The 20,928-nt window shown below is 43.4% G+C and overlaps 1 protein-coding gene across 4 annotated transcripts in view; it reads right to left on the bottom strand.

Moving 5' to 3' along the window:
- Positions 1-20,928, bottom strand: part of GRM1 (glutamate metabotropic receptor 1) — a 304,645-nt gene that overhangs the window by 14,309 nt on the left and 269,408 nt on the right. For all 4 annotated transcript variants that reach the window (XM_072140917.1, XM_072140920.1, XM_072140918.1 and 1 more), the window contains exon 8: positions 9,015-9,945. In XM_072140917.1, the coding sequence (XP_071997018.1) occupies positions 9,015-9,945 (931 nt within the window). The remainder of the gene's footprint in view (positions 1-9,014; positions 9,946-20,928) is intronic.

Below are 20,928 nucleotides of genomic sequence, written 5' to 3'. Positions count from 1 at the left end.
TCATGTTTGGTCTAAAATGGTAAAATAGATATTGCTATTTTGAAAAAAAATATTACACTATACAATAGGACACATAAATTAGGAAGCACTTTAACGCAGGGATGTTATACTTTAAATAATGGCATGAAATTGCAATCTACTTCCCATGCTGCAATTTAGTCCTCTCAGCTGATTGAGATCTTTTCTGAATTACTGAGGCAATGCAGCTGCGGCAGTATTCGGAAACTGTTTCCTACTTTAACACCATAATTTAACGTTACTATAAAAAAGGACATCTGCTTAGCTTGTCTGTATTGTACAATAAACTCTGTCACTTGTATTTTTCATGTGGCCACTTCAATATCTCAATGTCTAGTGCAGCTTAGAAGAATAGCTTTTTACAAAAAAGAGTTTGTGAGGCTTCTAAAATTACGTAAATTCACGAAAAAGTATGCCATTTCTTTTTTGCTTCACGTTCATTTTTGTTGGCTACTATGTAATGAGGAAATCTGCATATGTACTGTAGAGTAATTGAATATTCAATGTAAGGCTTTGTACAAAGCAAGATGCATGAATGTAGTGCAAACCCTCAAAACCACAGGTAAAAGCCAAATGTGATCACACTATTCAAAATGAGCAATTCTTGGAAATGTTTTATGGAGAACTGCATAATCATAACTTGTGCATGTACATCTCAGATTGGGGCACATTTACTAAAGCCCTTAAGCCAGTTTTCTGACTTTTGTGACGCACATGACCATTTTGTGGTGCTATGTGACACAAATTAGGGGGCGTTCCGGTGCTCAGTCAGACAATGTGCCAGATTTATCATGCAAAGTCTAACACACTATTGTCGCAAGCCCTATGTCAAAGGTGCACCTAAAAAAGTTGGTGAACCGGGCCAGTGCAGAGAGGGATAGATTCATGATCTCTGGTGCCTGCTTTCCATGAATCTGGTGCACTTTTCACTATGCACAGGCAAACCGCATTTAGTGCAGTTTGTACCACTCTTGGTAAATGTGCCCCATTGGGGGTCATTTACTAAGGGCCCGAATCACGTTTTCCGGCTGGTTACTCAAATTTTTCCGTTTTGCGGCGATTTTCCCTGAATTGCCCCGGGGTTTTGGCGCATGTGATCGGATTGTGGCGCATCGGCGCCGACGTGCACGCAACGGAAATCGGGGGGCGTGGCTGTACGAAAACCCGACGGATTCGGAAAAACCGCCGCATTTAAAAAAAAAAAAAAAAATGTCGCTTGACACGCGCTTACCTGCACTCTGCCTGGCTTGGTGAACTTCAGTGCATTCCGACTAACTTCAGCGCAGCAGCGACACCTGTTGGACATCGGGGGAACTACCTTAGTGAATCGCCGGAAGACCTGAATCCTCCACACAGAACGCGCCGCTGGATCACGAATGGACCGGGTAAGTAAATCTGCCCCATTGTTTCTGGAGACACCTGATTACTGATACATTGATGTATATTTGCTGCATGGAATTTTTTGTGTGATAAATCTGCAGTATAATATAGTACCAGCTTAATGTATATGTTGGCCACAATTATTTTTTGCAGAATCTATACTATTGTACAGCAGTGGCCACTCATTTTTCTTAGTGGGTTTTCTTCTTGATTAGTGGGTACATAATAATTGGGGACCTGGCACACATTTTACACTGGGACCAAATCATTCTTTGGGTGTACGCACTAAATGTGACCGTGCAACCTAATAGTTTTCAATGGAGAGGTCCTGAAAGGCTATGATTTCAAATAAAGAGCCTGTAGTTCTAGACAAAAACATCCTGAAAGGCAGGGTTTAGTTGGGATTCCTTCCAAGGGGTCCATACCATGGCTGTTTTACACAGGTCTGGCGAGTCATTGGCCACCAGCTCCTCCATTCCATGTATATAGCGGAGGAGTCTGGATCCCAGACTGCAGGGCAAGGGAAGTTTGTGGGAGAATAAGAAGGTCTTGTCCCATTCTGCTTTGGTAACGGTAGTTGATAGTTTCGTCTCCCATGCTGACACAAACCTGGATTCCCCCTGGAGGATTCAGGGAGCAGTATAGCATATAACTGACATAGGACGTGAGTCGGGGGAGATGTGGGCCTAAGGAGGGCCTCAAACACAGTTAGGGATGCCCCAAAGCTAGAGTCTGAGTCAGAGCTTACATATGTCGCAAGCTGTTGGTATTCCAGCCAAGACAGAGGGGTGTCTGGGTTGTAGGCTCGCAGAGTGTCCCAAGTAGGTAGGATATCCCCGCTCACCACCTGACCCATATGGGTATCTGCTTCCGCTTCCCAACATAGAAATCTCCTTCTCCCCATCTGTGGGGGAAAGGCTGGGTTGTTAAATAAGGGGGTGAGGGGGCCCTGCAATCTGACCAGGGAGTCCTGAGAAGCCAGTCTATCCCATTCATGGAAGAAGTCTGGGAAAAGAGAGCGTGTGTGAAGCTACCCACTGCCTGGATGCTTTGTGATCATGCCAGTCCATTATGCGCATGAGCACAGATGCTAAATGGTAAAGTTTAGGATCAGGGAGGCCCACCCCACCTGCAGAGTTGGGTCTAGCCAGAGTGGCGTAGCTGATCCAACTTGTCCCACCACCCCACACGAATCTTCGGAAAGCTGCTTTAAGGCTAGTAAAGAAGGAGCCCGGGGGGGGGGGGAGGTGTATCTGTAGGGTTTGGAATAGGTATAGGAAACGGGGCATTACATCCATTTTAAGGATCTTAATCCATCCGAACCATGATAAGTTACCATTGCGATATCTGGCCAGGTCCCTTACTGTATGATCTAAAGGGTTTTGTAATTGAGGTTGTAAAGATGGGAAAGTTTGCTGAGATATCTAACCCTAGGAAGCGGTTAATGTGCGATCTCTGCCATTTAAAGGGGGATTGAGTCGCCAGGTGGAATGCTTCTGTCTCGGGGAGGGAAATATTTAGGGTTTCTGACTTGGATAAGTTGACTTTGAAATTGCTAAGGAGGCCAAATCTGGAAAAAACCTCTAGGATGGACGGGGAGGAGAACTGGGCTGCGACACATACAGAAGCAGACCATCAGCATAGATAGTGGCCTTGTATTTTTTAGATCCTACTTGAAGACCGTGCACACTGGGGTTGCTACGGAGGGCCACAGCTAGGTGTTCCATAACAATAATGTACAGAAGAGGGGGCAGCCCTGGCGAGTTCCATTCTTAATCAGGAACGGTGTGGAGGAGGTTCTAACTTGGGCTGTAGGGGCTGAATATAGAGCTTTGATCATTCCCACGAATCGTGGACCCACCCCTATTTGGTCCAGAGCCGCACAGAGGAATCCCCAGTGTACATGGTCAAAGGCTTTTTCCGCGGTTGCAGAGGCGGTTGCCTTGGGGTTTTGGCCCGGGAGATCAACAGCAGGGTCTTGTTAGTGTTATCCCGAGCCTTCATGCTGCAAAGGAAGCCCACCTGGTCCTTGTGTATAATAGAGGGAAGGATGGCACCGACTCAGTTGGCCAGAAGTTTTGAGTACAATTTTACGTCTACATTAATGAATGATGTGGGGCGGTAGTTAGCACACACCGTGTGGTCTTTCAGGCTTTTATTTTATGTGCTAAAAGAAATGAAAGTTTTAAGTTGTATATATTACATTTTTTAGTCCTACTAGGGTACCTCAATCTGCGATCACTTTATTGCTTCTATAATACTGTAACTTGTCATACTTAAAGATTAACTAAGAGTAACCTTTGAAGCAATTTTTATTTCACCAATGCGTAGAGCAAAAATTTGTAAACTTCATTAAGGAAAGCAGCTTCTGTGTGTCTCTTTTTCTGCTCTACTCCTTCAGTGAGGAGTGTATTTGAAATGATTCAGTGCTGGTTGCAGGCCTGATTGAGCACCAAGTTGGATGCATCTCTGTAAGCTCTGTCTCAGACCTCCATTTTTAGTTGGTCCCAAAATTTATTTCTTTGATGTCTCTAAGGCATGGTCATCATGAGGCAAACAACTAAGTCTGTCCAAAGAAGTTTACTGACTTTTACCTAGGTAGGAACACTCTAATGCAGTGATGGTGAACCTTTTAGAGGGCAGCACAGTGGCTGAGTGAGTAGCACTTCTGCCTTGCAGCACTGGAGTCCTGGGTTCGAATCCCACCCAGGTCAACATCTGCAAAGAGTTTGTATGTTCTCTCTGTGTTTGCATGGGTTTCCTCCGGGCACTCCGGTTTCCTCCCACACTCCAAAACATACTGTTAGGTTGTTTAGATTGTGAGCCCCATGGGGACAACGACCAATTTGACATGCTTTGTGCAGCGCTGCGTAATCTGTGTGCGCTATATAAATAAAGAATTATTATTATTTATTATTATAGAGACCAAGTGCCCAAACTACAACCAAACCAACTTTAGCCACAATAGCTAAAGCCTCCTGGTCAGATCACTCCCCAATCTTTTTGAAAATATCCCCTTTCCTTGCAGCCCCACCCCTAAATTCTGGCGCAATAACTTCTTATTTAGCGTAATAAATTCCTATCCTATAAGGGTACCTTTCTCAATGTCTTCATAAAGTGGTTATCAGAGGAATTATTATTGACCCAATAAACAGTGTGTTACTGTAAAGATAAAGAGGCCTAAAAAGTACCATGTTCCAGTAGACTTCCACAGAACAACTTCTCCAAAAAGCACCATCACCATCTTTAAACGATACATTATTTCCTTTCGTGAGCAAATGAGGTCTCTGCTTATGGAAAAACATAAGCAACTTACTACCCTAAAAGCAACACATTGGAGCATGTTTACTAAGGGCTGTGCACCAGCTTTCTGGTGGACTTTGCACAGGTATTTAAGATGTTTTCTGGCACAGCTGCACTAGGCATCATGCAAAACAAATTAGGGGGTTTTCCGTAGGTCAGTCGGACCATGCGCCAGATTTATCATGCAAAGTCTGATATTGTGTTGCACGCCATATGTTAAAGGTGCACCACAAAAAAGTTGGTGAATTCTGTCGGGGCAGTGCAGGCAGCACCAGATTCATGAAGAACAGGTGCCAGAAATCATGAATGTGGAGCGACCTGCATTATACACAAGCAAACTTTATTTAGTGCAGTTTGCACAACTCTAAATATACAATATACACAAAAGGATCAAAAAGTGATCCTGGAAACTACAGACCTGTGAGTATAACTTCTGTTTGGGGAAAATATTTGAGGAGTTTGTTAGAGAAGCTATCCTGGAGTATCTCACTGTACATAACCTTATAACCTAGTATCAGCATGGGTTTATGAGAGATCGGTCCAGTCAGACTAATCTGATTGGCTCCTATGAGGAAGTAAGTTCCAGACTGGATCTGGAGGAAGCTGTGGATGTTGTATATCTGGACCTTCAAAGGCATTTGACACAGTGCCGCATAAAATGTTGGTACAGAAAATGAGACATGGGGAAAATCTCTGTATTTGGTTAAGTAATTGGCTGCGTGATTCTGCACATTCTTGGATTGGGTTGGCGTTACCAGTGAAGTGTCACAGGGGTCAGTATTGGGGTCACTTCTTTTTAATATTTTTTTTATTAATGACCTTGTAGTTGATCTACACAGTCAAGTTTCAAAAATTACAGATGATACTAAGCTGTGTAAAGTAATAGATACTGAGGCAGATAGTTTAGCATTACAGGGGGATTTGTGAAAGCTTGAGGAGTGGGCAGGGAAATGGTTGATGAGGGTTAATGTAGATAAATGTAAAGTTATGTTAGGATAATGGAGTGCTTGCAGCAAGTACCACAGCTGTAACTCAGAATAAAGTGTCCACTTATTATTTCAATCATAGAGTTGTGTTTTTACAGGACTGAAAATATTAAGCAGTTTGCTATGCCTGCTGTTCTACTATTCAGAAAGTTGGGATTGAAGTTTCCAGGTATAAAGTAATTTAAATTAAGCATTTATTGTGTGTATTCAGCTATAAACCTTGTATGTACTGCCATGGGATGTTTCCATGGCCCAAGTGCATACACTTGGGCAATGGAAACAAAAAGTATAATTATGTTCTAAACAGTCAATTACTTGGTAAAACTGGAGCTGAAAAGGACTTGGGGGTATTGGTAGATGGTAAACTTAATTTTAATGACCAGAGCCAGGCGGCTGCTGCTAAAACAAATAAAATTATGGGATGTATCAAGAGAGGAATAGATTCTCATGATAAGGACATAGTCTTGCCCTTATACAGAAGGTTGTTATGGCGGATGCGATGTACATGTTCAAGAGAGGCCTGGATGCCTTTCTGGAGAGCAAATATATCACAGGTTATGGGGAAAAAACATTTGTTTCATTCTTAAAGGTTGGACTTGATGGATTTGTATCTTTTTCCGTGTGTCTTAGTAATGGCTAACATGATTAAGCAGAGATCTAAATCCTGGATTTCTTACCTCATGAACGCAAATAACCCAATCTCTTGTATAACCCATCCATCTAATATAGCTCGTGCTTTTAGCTCGTTCTACAGCAAACTATACAATTTATAAGATGATCGCAATGCCCCACAACCTTTGCTGGCTACTATTTATTAGTAAATGTTAAATGTTCCATTCTCAGACAAGGAAAATATAGAATCATCTTGAAAGCCAAAAAACAGAAAGCTTCATTTTAAGATGGCCCAGCTAATGTAAAATACTGCTGCTTCAAGGAAGTCCTATTACATTATCTGACAAGTCTCTTTAAAAAACTGGTAAAATGGACCTTCTGCCTCCAGATATGTTGCAAGTGATTGAAATGAAAACACCTAGCACCAACTCACACTGTACACCAGATATACAATAAAAATGTTTATTGCATCTAAAACTGGAACATATGAGTAGCATACAATTCTATGTTCAAAATGTGAGAAAGTATAGGATCTGCAACATAGAAAAGAAATATACACCTAAATCTTTACTTAAATTCTATGATGTATACTATGTGAACTAATTAAACGAAGTAAACACCTCATTAAATGCGTTTAAGATCACAGGCTGGGCCAGGAGTAGGGTGGCACTGAAGGGCCCAAGTGCCCACCTCTACAAAAAGTGTGAAACTGATTGAAAATTATGGAAAAATATAAAAATAGCATAGATTATAAAATATGGTTAGTAAAATCATAAAATCATACATGTTCGTGAAAAAGTCCAGAGAGCAAATTCTTTGTACTTCATATGCTTCTCGTAAACAAATGAGAAATAAAAACATAAAATTGTTGTAATATTGAGCTTTCTATTTGTCAGGGAGGTATGATGTTATTCCAAATCAGACTGTAAATCAGAATCTGGCTGTTCAGGATATAAATGTCACGTTCTCAATTGTAATGATGATCTTAAATCTCAACTCGATACTGGTGCTTGTTGCGACATTAAGGCCCCTTCCACACTTGCGTTGCAGATCACGTCAGAGTTTGATCAGGGTGCGATCAGGGTTTGGTCAGTGAAAAACACACATTTTGCATCAGAGTGCAATCAGTTTTCAGTCAGAGTTTGTTCAGTGTCTCAGTTTTTCACGCACGTTTTTGATGCAATTTCAATGCAATTTCAATGCGTTTTTCACGCGCAGAAAATGCGCATGGAATGGACTCAGGACTGAGCTCTATCTTTTCTATGGCAATTGATGCGTGAAAAACGCATTGCACTTGCATTGCACTTGCAAGTGTCTCAGAGTGCAATGCGTTTTTGATGCATCTCCATAGACTTGTATGGTGCGTTTTTCACGCGCGTGACTTGCAAAAGTAGAGCATGTCGAGATTTAAACGCGCGATAAAAAAACGCGCGTGTGCGCGTGAAAAAAAAAATGCAAGTCTGAAAAGACCCATTGGTTACAATGGGTCAGAGTGCAATGCAAGTTCTGAAGTACGTCAAAAGTACGCGCAGAAAACGCGCGTGAAAAACGCAAGTGTGAAAGGGGCCTAATTGTATATACTTTCGGCAGCTCAGATAATGTGCTCAGAGCTCACGTGAGGCCTAGATACACGGATGGTGCTGTGAATAAGCCCCTCTGCGGCGTATCGCCGCAGTGAGAGCCGGCAGTGATTGTACAATATATGCGCCACTGCCGGCTATTCTTACAGGTCCCCGCTGACAGGGGCTTGGAGGGGGTGTGTCGGCCAGCATCCTAATGAATACGGCCGACTGCCAGGGGACAGGATACGAGGATCCAACCTCTTATTTGGTAAGAGGTCAGATCGTTTAAAACGAACTTTGCCAACCTAATTTTTTTAAATAAAATGTCATTGCTAGAATAAGACTGGAGGAGGATTATGGGGGACATATTTGGTGGGGCTCTTTTGGGCGGGGGGGGGGTGACAGGTCCTCTTTAAGGGACTGTAAGCTGCTTCATTGGAAGCTTCAGCAGTCGATCAAGCAGCTTGGAGCATTTTCCTGAACACGAACCCAGATCCAGAACAGCAGCACTTGTTCAGGATCCAGCATTGTAAGTGTCTAACCCGTCAAATTCGTTACAGGCCCGAATTGTGCACTTCAGATTGACTCATCGTTCAGGCTAAATGCTTTCAAAGGCGTAGGTGATTTATTGTGATAAATTTTTACATTTTGTGCATTCTGTTATTAGGCAATGTGTGTCACAGAAAATAAGGAAGTTAAAGGTATGATTAAACATCAATGCTAAATCACATATACAGGCGTTCCCCTATTTCAGAACACCCGACTTACATAAGACCACTGGTTACAAACGGACCTTTGGATATTGGTAATTTACTGTACTTTAGCCCCAGGCTACAATGATCAGCTGTAATAGTTATCAAAGGTGTCTGTAATTAAGATTTAAAATCAATCCTGGTTCTTATGACAACACAACATTTTTAAAATCTAATTGTCACAGAGACCAAAAAATTTTGGCTGGGGTTACAATTATAACATACAGTTCCAACTTACATACAAACTTAACTTAAGAACGAAATTACAGATTCTATCCGAACCTGGGGACTGCCTGTAGTCACACTATACAGTATGTTTAGGTTTTATCATCTTTGTAAAATCGCATGGCTAAAGTTTTCTACAACTGCTGTATAAAAAAAAAAGAGTAATGTGTACTTACTTTGTATTTCCAGCACTTGGTTTCTTTCTCCTGAAGATGCTTAGGAAGGTGTTAGATCTACATGGTGCTTTTCCATCTCCAACATGCATGCGTACCACATCAGAAGTGGTGAAAGCACTTCGAACGTTCCTTTCTGGTTTAGCAATAATAATATACATTTTGGGAGTAAACATACAACCCAACGCAACTGTTACACTTAGACTAACAGCAAAAGATGTGGTAATGATCTTGTAGTTGCTTCCAAAATATATTGGCACAAATGCCAACCAGATGATACAAGTAGTGTACATTGTGAATGCAATGTATTTAGCTTCATTAAAGTTTGCTGGAACATTGCGAGTCTTGAATGCGTAGTAGGTACAGCTCATTATCAGAAGGCCATTGTAGCCAAGAGGAGCTACCACACCTAAATTACTAGTGTTACAGATCAGAAAAACTTCTTTTATGCTTGGATAAGAGAGGATTGGCATTGGTGGCTCCATAATAATTAAGGTGACTACCAAAGTCAGCTGCAGACTTATCAATACTGAAGCAATTATCACTTGAGCACAGGCACTCATAAACCGTGGCTTACGAGTACAAATTTTTTTTTTGCTTCCTGCTAGTATTCTGGCAATACGATTGGTTTTTGTTACCAGCGCAGAGTAGCACATTGCTGAAGAGAGACCAACCAAAAGGCGCTGCAAATAACATGATGTTGTAGTGGGCTTGGCTAGTAGTGTAAATGGACATATGTAACCTAAGAAAATCCCAGCCAATATAATGAAGCAGAGCTCGCGGCTTGATGACTTCACCACAGGTGTGTCTCTGTAGAGTATGAAGATCAAGGTGACAAACATAGTGATGAGAATGCCCACACAGGAGAAGGCCACAGCGATGATGGATTCAATGTCACTCCACTGTAGATATTTTATAACTATTGGTTCACAACCTGTTGAGAGAAAGAAAAAAAGAGGTTAGTTGCTCTTCTAACTAGGTGCAATTATTCTCAGTGTCTAGTTTACTACAATAGCTTTAATATATAGGATTATGTTCAGAAATTCAAGGACCCTTTAACAGTATCTGGAAATATTTACTAAGCAAACTTTATATTTTTATTTACAATCTACAAATTTCTGTATTAGAACAATAATTGTATGAAGTGATAAGATTTATTGTCTCTAAAAAGTCACTGAGTACCTTGAGGGCAGAAGCTGTAGCAAATTTATGTTTAGATTACAAAAGTTACTGCAAAAGTTGGTTCAAATCCCCAGGATATGTCATACAACCCTGAGAGGTATGGGTCCCACATTCCTTGAGAACAGAGATCTACTGGACAATGTCTCACTCAAGCAATTATACATAATTTATAATTGCTTAATATATAATTATGTATAATGTATAATTGCTCTTGCATCTTATGTACACTATGTATACATAGATGTCTGGCGCTCCGGGCTGCTAAATATTCACAACTCCTGTGTGATGTCACCTACTTCTCCAACATGGGAGAGGGAGGCATCTATCACGCAGGAGTTGTCACAGGCACCCCTGAGAACCATACCGTGGATCGTGGGTGCACCCCTGCCCCTCTCTGCTGCTCCGGCCGCACTCCCGTGGACTTACCTTTCCATGCTCCCGCTCTAGTCCGGACTAGGCCCCGCTTCCTGGGGCGCGCATGTGGCGGTACTGCAAGATTTAAAGGCCCAGCGCACAGGTGATTGCCGCTGGCCACTTCCGGGGCTGCATTTAATCCATCATTCCCTGCTGGATCTTCAAGCCATTTCCCTGAAGAGAAAGCCCTCCTGTGTATCCTACCTTCCTGTGTATCTTGCGTTCCTGTCCAGTGTGCCAGTCCGTTCCTGCGTTCCTGATCCATGTGCCAGCTCCTGTGTTCCTGACGTTAGTCCTAGTGTGCCTTCCTGTGCTGTTCCCCCACTTTCACCCCGGGTACAGACTGCCTCCTGCATTACTACCTCGGGCTAGTTGCACCTGTGGAACAACCTGGTGGTACCCCACCACAGCAAGACCATCCCCCTTTGCAGCGGGCTCTGGTGAAGACCTGGTGCCACTAAGACTCTGGTCCCAGGTGTCGGCTAGTACCGTCTCTCGCAGTGGTCCAGAGGGTCCACAGACTCCCAGCCCTGACAGTGAATTCCGGGTACAGACTGCCTCCTGCATTACTACCTCGGGCTAGTTGCACCTGTGGAACAACCTGGTGATACCCCACCACAGCAAGACCATCCCCCTTTGCGGCGGGCTCTGGTGAAGACCTGGTGCCACTAAGACTCTGGACCACTGCGAGAGACGGTACTAGCCGACACTTGGGACCAGAGGGTCCACAGACTCCCAGCCCTGACAGTGAATTCCGGCCTCTCGCATGACTTCACCAACCTCTCCCAGAGGCAAGAATAATTAGCAGCCTACACATCTTGTTCCTGCACTCCGGGCTGGTTTTTAGGGGATGCCAGCATGTCAAGATTAGCGAAGACAAATGTGATCGGGATGAAGAAGAGTGTATGTGAGTATGTATTTTTTTTTTTTAAGTAGTAGATTTTCTTTAATCTTTTTCACTATTTTGGTGTGCTTCTGATTTGCATTTTTATATGCATGTGAGGATTTGCCTTACCTCAATAGCATGGAACTCTTTTACTATTTTACCTTTTGGCAGTGCTGCAGTGAATTCTTTTATTGTCTATCTATCTATCCTGAACTGCAGCACAGCACATGGGGCAGATTGGAGAAGCATAGTGCATAGTATCAATCCTGCTCCTCTCCTGGATGCCATTTCCTGTCATTTCTTCTAATTGAAGTTTCATGAGTGAATAAGATGAATTTACAACCTGAATTAAAGGGAATATGTCCTCAATTTGTACTTTGAATTATTATAATCAGACAACAATATAGATAACTCCTTAACTAATTCTAATTTCATTTTATTTTCTGATATTTCTAAAAAATATTTCTTCTGTTAATGATTATGTTGGCTGCCATGTTGGCTGAGGTCTATTAACAGCCTTCAGTATTAGGCTTTACAGAGCCTCATGGCCATAGGCAGCAATGGTCTGGATGTTCTCATTGCGATAAAAAGTTTTATCATAGAGTTACAATATCTACTACACAAGTACATAATAGTACGTCACAAGGCCATGAGTATGGAAAGGGTTCACTATGCTTATAGTATCTGAATTGCCCTTTTATGTTTTATCCATTTTCACATAAGTCTCTACTAGTGCCAACACTTATACTGTTGCCTTTCTAAAATTATAAACATGTTAGATACCGCCGCATCCCAAAGGCCCAATCTATCACAATATAAAAACGGTTATTCCTGGTGGTGGTGGTAAATTCTGTGAGGAGACTGCAAATTCAATTGGCCACATAACAATACATAAATAGAGACAATCAGACAGACAATCAGGATTCACCTGTGACATCGGAGATTAAAGGGAACCTGTCAGCAAAAATTGATGTAATAAACCACCATCAGTATGTTGTCAAGCAGCTAAACATCTTCAATACTATGTTTCTTTCATGAACTAATGTGGTGGCATCATCCAGGAAGTGAGATGTATATTGGCTGGATAAAGTCAAGGAGGAGGACATTTTAACACTAAAGTCAAGCTCTCTCTTCCTCAGAAAGCCCACTTCACTGTTGATGGTCCTGTATTTAGAGACATCACTAACCAGGTCTCCTGATGTCTGATGCATGATGTCAATCACAGAAGAGGAGGTTTTCAGAGCTCCCCACCTTGACTTAAGTGTCACATCACACTTCAAAGTTGATTTTCAGGATGATGCCACCAAACCAAGGCATGAAAGAAACAAAAACTATAAGGTGTTATGCAGCTTGAAAATATTCTGGTAGTGGTTTATTAGGGTAGTGGTCTATTAGGCCAATTGCCGATGACAGGCTCCCTATACACAATTGACTCAGGCGGCGAATGCCCGAGCCCTGAGTGTGACGGCGAAATTTGGAGCCATAATGTGGGCGATTCAGATGGCCATTGCCGCCCGAATCGCCCACATGGAAAATCAATAGCGCCTGTCTCTTTAAGAGACAGACGCAAATGATGTACAGAGCGGCGTCAGCACAGATCCATCTGTCTGTGCCGCTCTGTTGCTCTGGAGGACTCTGGCAGCGTGCAATGACGTCACGCTGCCTGCGTCCATTCACAGAGCACAAGTCAGCCGAAAACCCGGGAAGAGGGAGCAGACGCCGGTGGGGTAGCGTGACAGGAGTCTAGGTGAGTTGATTGCTTTATTATTTTTATTATAATTTCACCCACCATTACAGTTGCTTCAGCTTACAGTCACCTTTCATATGATTTGTGTCTTGCATGGCAGATTAGCTACAATAAAGTCATTAAAGGGTTAAGCTCATATTTAACAATTATGACATTTTCATGATAGATGTTGCTTCTACTCTGGTTGGCTTCTGACACCTGAGAACAGGGTGCTACTGGGGAGCTAACTCTTTCCCATGGTTGAGCCAAATTAAATGCAGTATCCCAAGGTGGTCAATATTACCACTTTAAAGGGGTTTGCCTCTTTACTTCTTGGTTTCTGTTATGTATGTGTGGTATGTGTGGCAGGATATTAGGTAACTTACCCATATACAGCTATTAAATGTGCACCGCTTTCCTGAAATGTAATGTGAAGCCTCCTGGTTCGTGAGGTAAAACGCATTTCTGAACCAGGGGCTTTATTTTACATTTCAGTAAAATGGGGCATAACAATTATATATGTCTATTGGTAAATTAGCTGATATCCTACTTAAACACATTAAAAAAAACATGTAGTAACGTGGCCAACCCCTTTAAGTTCAGAGTAGTACAAAAAGTATTCTTAATTAAAAGACAACTTAAAGGTATTTTCCAAATACAAGGCAAGAGAAAGGTAAAAAAAAAATAAATTGTATTCACTTTCTTGGAGTTCACATTAACACTGCCACAAAAACACTAGGTGTGGGTTAGTTGCTTTATTGTTATAGTTAAAAGGTTTTATTTTTGTGCATGTTAAGTCAGAATATTCATAGTTTTGACAAACTTGCGGACACACATTACTGGTCCAGTGGGAAAATAAAATACAATTTTACTGGAATATTTTTCAGAAATATGATCTAAAATAATAATAATCATTATTTTTAATGTAATGCTTTAATGGAGCACAATAAAAAATAAAGTTGCTAACATCCCTAACTTAGGGGTGAGGTCACAAATTGAGCAGTCTTGTAATTCAAAGTCCACCTGATCATGTCATCAGTCTTCTTATTTTCAGTACTCAGTCCCTGCCTTTCCATATTGGGGGTCATTTACTAAGGGCTCGAATTTTTACGGCGGGTTACCTGAATATTTCGGATTCGCGCCGATTTTCCCTGAATTGCCCCGGGTTTTTGGCGCGCGCGATCGGATTGTGGCGCATCAGCGCCGGCGTGCACGCAACGGAAATGGGAAGGGCCAAACAAAAACCCAACGGATTCGGAGAAACCTTCGCATTTAAAAAAAATAAAGTGTCGCTGGACACACACTTACCTGCACCCAGCAACGGATCGTTGACTCCGGCGGACCTCGGCGGACTTCAGCGCAGCAGCGACACCTGGTGGACGTTGGAGGAACTGCCTTAGTGAATCGCCGGAAGACCCAAACCCACCACAGAGAACACGCCGCTGGATCGCGAATGGACCGGGTAAGTAAATCTGCCCCATTATGTTTGTGAAATATTTCTGCTTATTTGTACTGGATTGGTGATAAGACTTTTAGTTATATAAGAGTTTTATTGTTATACTGTAACATGCAGGACTCCTAAAACAAGCTGTTTATACATACAAGTACACTGGCACAAATGCCTGCTTTAAAGAGTTCCTCAAATACAAGGGATATTGTCCCTCCTTCCCGACTAAACAGCAGCACCGAATTGTAGTCATGATTATAGTTCAGCACTGCTTTTCCGCAAGGAAGAAGGGACTCCATGCATTGTGTGTTTTTTGCCACTTCATGCTTACTGTATATACTTGAGTATAAGCTGACCAGAGTATAAGCTGAGACCCCTAATTTTACCATCAAAACTGGGAAGACCTATTGACTCGAGTATAAGCCGAGGGTGGGAAATGCATTGGTCACAACCTCCCAGTATATAGCCAGACAGTCCCCAGTAGTAATAGCCAGGCAGCTCCCAGTAGTATACAGCCAGCCTGACCCATGTAGTATACAGCCAGCCCAGCCCCCTCTAGTATACAGCCAGCCAAGCCTGCCCCCAGTATTATCCAGCCTGCCCAGCCTGCCCCCAGTAGTATACAGCCATCCTAGCCTGCCCCCAGTAGTATACAGCCAGCCCAGCCTGCCCCCAGTAGTAAACAGCCAGCACAGCCTGCCCCCAGTAGTATACAGCCATCCTAGCCTGCCCCCAGTAGTATACAGCCAGCCCAGCCTGCCCCCAGTAGTAAACAGCCAGCACAGCCTGCCCCCAGTAGTAAACAGCCAGCCCAGCCTGCCCCCAGTAGTATACAGACAGCCCAGCCTGCCCCCAGTGGTATAAAGCCAGCACAGCCTGCCTCCTGTAGTAAACAGCCAGCCCACCCTGCCCCCTGTAGTAAACAGCCAGCCCAGCCTGACCCCAATAGTATACAGCCAGCCCAGCCTGACCCCAATAGTATACAGCCAGCCCAGCCTGACCCCAATAGTATACAGCCAGCCCAGCCTGACCCCAATAGTATACAGCCAGCCCAGCCTGCCCCCAGTAGTATACAGCCAGCCCAGCCTGCCCCCTGTAGTATACAGCCAGCCCAGCCTGCCCCCTGTAGTATACAGCCAGCCCAGCCTGCCCCCTGTAGTATACAGCCAGCCCAGCCTGCCCCCTGTAGTATACAGCCAGCCCAGCCTGCCCCCTGTAGTATACAGCCAGCCCAGTCTGCCCCCAATAGTATACAGCCAGCCCACCCTTATAATAAAAAAAACAAACTTATATACTCACCCTGTGGTGGCCCCGGTGTTCGTCGCGGCTCCCCCAATGTCCACGTGGCTCCGCTCCTTTCATCCTCGCGGCTCCTCTTCAATCTTCCGTCTAATTTAAAAGGGTGCGGCCAAGCCTTCTTCCGGCCGGCAGGCGCATACTATGACGTGGCCGCTGCTGACGTCATAGTATGCGCCTGCCGGACGGGACATATCATGGCCACGCCCTGCAGGCTTTTAAAGAAGATGAATGATTGAAGAGGAGCCACGAGGAAGAAAGAAGCGGAGCTGCGCGGACATCGAGGGAGCCGCGTCGAACATCGGGGCTGCCGGAGGGTGAGTATATAATTTTATTTTTCTTAATGACTCGTGTAATAGCTGAGTTGTAGCTGGTTCGTTGTGTGAGAGGTGTACAGTATATGATTTAGGAGCACTTTTATGAATACAGGCAGTCCCCGGGTTACATACAAGATAGGGTCTGTAGGATTGTTCTTAAGTTGAGTTTGTATGTAAGTCAGAACTGTATATTTTATCATTGTAATCCCAGCCAGAATTTTTTTGGTCTCTGTGACAATTGGATTTTAAAACTGTTGGGTTGTCATAAGAATCAATATTAACACTAAAACTTCATTACAGACACCTGTGATAACTGTTACAGCTGATCAATGTAGCCTGGGACTAAAGTACAATAAATTACCAATATCCAGAGGTCCGTTTGTAACTATGGGTCGTATGTAAGTTGAGTGTTCTTAAGTAGGGGACCGCCTGTATATACTGTAAGTGAATGGTATATTATTGGTGCAGTGCGGAGATGTGGTGCCGGGAGTTGAAGACATCTGCCAGCAAATTCAACAGTCCTCGGTGGGAGAAAATGTAATGATGTTGTCTTCCTGATGGAGCAGATGTGTTCTGTGGAGGAGTGATAGGCATTCTGTGGAGGAGTGATAGGCATTCTGTGGAGGACTGGTAGGCGTTCTGTGGAGGACTGGTAGGCGTTCTGTGGAGGACTGGTAGGCGTTCTGTGCAGGACTGGTAGGCGTTCTGTGGAGGAGTGGGCGTAGAGTGGAGGAGTGGGCGGAGGAGTCGGTGTAGCGTGGAGGAGTTGGCGTAGCGAGAAGGAGCAGGCGTTTTATGAAGGATTAGGCGGTTTGTGGAGGAGCAGGCGGTTTGTGGAGGAGGAGGCGGCGTTGTTCTGTGTAGGTTGTGTACTATCCCCTCCATCATGTCCCAGAAGACATACACTGACTTGGGGGTATATAATTACATGGCTTCTGGTACAGAGTCAGCTAGAGGGGACGAGTGTGTGGACATTTTATCTGTCACCTGATCCTCACAAAGCGACTTTGAGGAACCCCCGAGAGAAGTAGTAGTGCTGAAGTGCCCGGGACTTCTGAAGTGCCTAGGTACAAGGCACAAAGAGGTTGCATCATGATTTTTGGGGTGTTTGTCTCCTGTGGCAGTAGCTGGGCACAAGATGACATAATGGATATTTTGTACTATGCACTATCCGTTAGGCATCATCCTTGGGGTCCATCTGTGGGGTTAAAATGCTCAATACACCCCTAGATTAATTCATGGAGGGGTGTAGTTTTCAAATAGTGTCAGTTCTCAGGGGTTTCTACTGTACTGATCTACAAATGTTTTATGGTGCCAAAAAATGGAAATGTCGGTACTTCAAATGCCATTCTTTTCCTAGCCCTGCCATGTCTCCATCTTGTAGATTATTGCCACGTACCGGGAGAACCTGCATGATGATTTTTTGGGTGTTTTAATCCCATGGCATGAAATGGGCAAAATACTTTTGACACAATGACAAATTTTGAGAAATTGCAAAGCAAATTTTGATCGACACCATTCAATTTGTGTTATATTTGAGCCAGGATATTATGGGTTAAAATGCTCATACAACCCTATATCAATACTTTGAGGGTTGCCCTTTCCTAAAATGGGGTCACTACTCAGGGGTTTCTATTGTACAGGTACCTCAGGGGCACCCCAACACCAGTCTATTGAAAAGGGTGCTCCAAAAGCTAGATTTTGTTTGTCCCTTCTCAGGCCTGCCGTGTCCCCAGCCTGTCAATTTTTGACACATGGGGTATTGCCATACTTGTAGTAACCCACAGAATGATTTTTGGGGTGTTTATCCACAGTGGCATGAGTTGGGCTGAATACTTTTCTTCCTATTATAGCACATTTGAGAAAACAATGCAATTTTTACACTGCCCCCTTCACTTTGTATTACATTTGGCCCAGCATCTCAGGGGTTAAAATGTTCATACAACCCTAAATAAATTCTTTGAGAGGTGCCCTTTCCTAAAATGGGGTCACTACTCAGGGGTTTCTATTGTACTGGTACCCCAGGGACACCCCAACACCGGTCTAGTGACAAGGGTGCTCCAAAAGCAAAATTTCACTCCTTCCCTTCTCAGCCCTGTCATGTCCCCAGCCTGTTAATTTTTGGCACATGTGTGGTATTTCCGTAATCAGGACAACCCACAGAATGATTTTTGGGGTGTTTGTCTAAAGTGCCATGAGTTGGGCACAATATATTAGGCACTAAAATGACATTTTTGAGATAAAAACACAATTTTTTCTCTGCACCATTTACTTTGCAGTCAATTTTGACCAACATGTTGGGGGTTAAAATGTTCACCACACACCCAGATAAATTCTTTGAGGGGAGTAGTTTCCAAAATGGTACAATTTCTCGGGGGTTTATATTGCACTGGTACCTCACGGGCCCTGCGAACATGACATGGCACTCCAAATCCAAACGTGTGAAACCGGAGCTCCAAAGGCAAAAATTTGCTCCTTCTCTTCTCAGTCCTGCTGTGTGCCCAGCCTGTCAATTATTGGCACATGTGTGGTGTTGCCGTACTTAGGACAACCCGAAGAAGGATTTTTGGGGTGTTTATCTAAAGTGCCATGGGCTGGACATAATATATTAGGCACTAAAATGACATTTTTTAAACAAAAACATTTTTGCTCTGCACCATTTACTTTGCATAAGATTTTGACCAGCATGTTGGGAGTTAAAATGCTCACCACAACCCCAGATAAATTCTTTGAGGGGGTCTGATTTCCTAAATTGTGACATCTTTGGGGGTTTTCTATTGTACTGTTACTTAAGGGGCTCTTCAAATACACTGTGGCACCACAAAACATTTGTAGCCAAATTGGCAGCCAAAAACCCAATAGTACGAACTCTGTTCTGGACATCGCTGTGCGATGAAACAACAGTTGACATCCACACTGGTATTGCCGTACTCGGAAGAAGCAGGGTAAAAGTTTCGGGATGTATATTTACCTCAAATTCCTTCCGAATGTGTCCATTTTAGGGCTAAATGAGAATAATATTATTCAAAAATGTACATTTCAAAATGTTTAATCCATTTTTTGTTTTGTTCCAGAGAAAGAATTAAAGGGTTAACAGACTTCTCAAATGCGGATTTGAATAGGTTGATTTGTTAAGTTCATGAAATGGTGTTACTTGTGGGGGTGTATATTACATAAGCCTTTGTAGGGCACTTCCAAACTGAATTGGTCATCAAAAATTTAGCATTTTTCAAATCTCTGAAAATCTGAGAAGTTGCTATTAAAACTTGAAACCACCTCAGATCCGTAAAAAAATGGAAACTTAAAACAAATTATGGAAAAAAAAGATCAATGGCAATATGTTTGTACAAAAAAAATGTGGTATGACTTTTTGTCTAAAAAGTAGAACATTTGAAACTTTGAAAATTAAAATTTTTTTCAAATTTTTCCTAAATTATAGAATTTTTACCACCCAAAAAAGAAACTGATCACCGAAATGATACTACTAACATAAACTACAATGTCTCATGAGAAAACAATCTCAAAATCACAGGGATATCTTAAAGTGTTAAAAAAAAATTACCACAGGAAGAGACCGTGGTCAAATTTTTTAAAAAAGGACTGAGCCTTAACTTACAAACAGGCTGTGTCTTTAAAGGCCACCCATCATCAGGTCTCTCTCACTAGTCCTGTCATTACTACCTGTTGGAGCAGCTCACAAGGATTCCATCCCAGCCTTTATCTAGTCAATTCATACATTAATCATTCTAAAATCATCTTTTCTTTATTATGTAAATTAGACTAGACTGGTCACATGGTCAGAGGCAGTTATGTCACCCCTGTTTTACAAGAGTTTATCTGATGCTACAAACCCCTTCCAATAATCCACCTCCTCATAGTAGATGTCACAGGTGACCCCGCGATCCATGTCTCATATCGCGGGTGCACCCGTGCGCTGCCCGGCCCCGGCCTGGAGTCATGGCACGGGTGCTCCGCGATCCTTGTTGCTGTGCTGACGCTGTCCCGCGTGTTCCTGTGGTGTTTCCGTGTTCCTGTGTGGTGTTCCTGTGGCGGTCCCGTAATCCTGTGGCGGTCCCGTAATCCTGTGGCGGTCCTGTAACCCTGTGGCGGTCCTGTAACCCTGTGGCGGTCCGGTTATCCTGTGGCGGTCCGGTTATCCTGTGGTCTTCCGAGGTCCTGCCAGCCGTCCTTCCGAGGTCCTGCCAGCCGTCCTTCCGAGGTCCTGCCAGCCGTCCTTCTGAGGTCCTGCCTTCCTGTGGTCCTGCCTTCCCGTGGTCCCTGTGTCTCTACCTTGGTTCTCACTGCGGGCCTGGTTGCACCCGTGGAACGACCTGGTGGCTCCCCGCCGCAGCAAGACCATCCCGCTTTGCGGCGGGCTCTGGCGAAGACCAGGAGTCCACTTAGACTCCGCTCCCGGGTTGCGGCTGGCATCGTTATCCCCCATAGTGGTCCAAGGAGTCCACTGACTTTAGTCCCAAGGGACTATTCCCATAGACTGTGACAGTAGATATACTACTGGTGTGAAATTTAGAGCTATTTACTGAGTTTTTAGACCTATTAGAGGAAGTGACCATAGATGTAAGTTTCTCATTGAGAAACTTACTTGATCATTGTTCTAAATACCAGACAACCTTATGGTCTCAATTATT

This window comes from Engystomops pustulosus, chromosome 3, assembly GCF_040894005.1.
Source record: "Engystomops pustulosus chromosome 3, aEngPut4.maternal, whole genome shotgun sequence".
In the NCBI taxonomy this organism is placed as follows: domain Eukaryota; kingdom Metazoa; phylum Chordata; class Amphibia; order Anura; family Leptodactylidae; genus Engystomops; species Engystomops pustulosus.
Note: the sequence above shows the minus strand (reverse complement) of the source record. Positions and strands in the feature narration are given on the sequence as shown.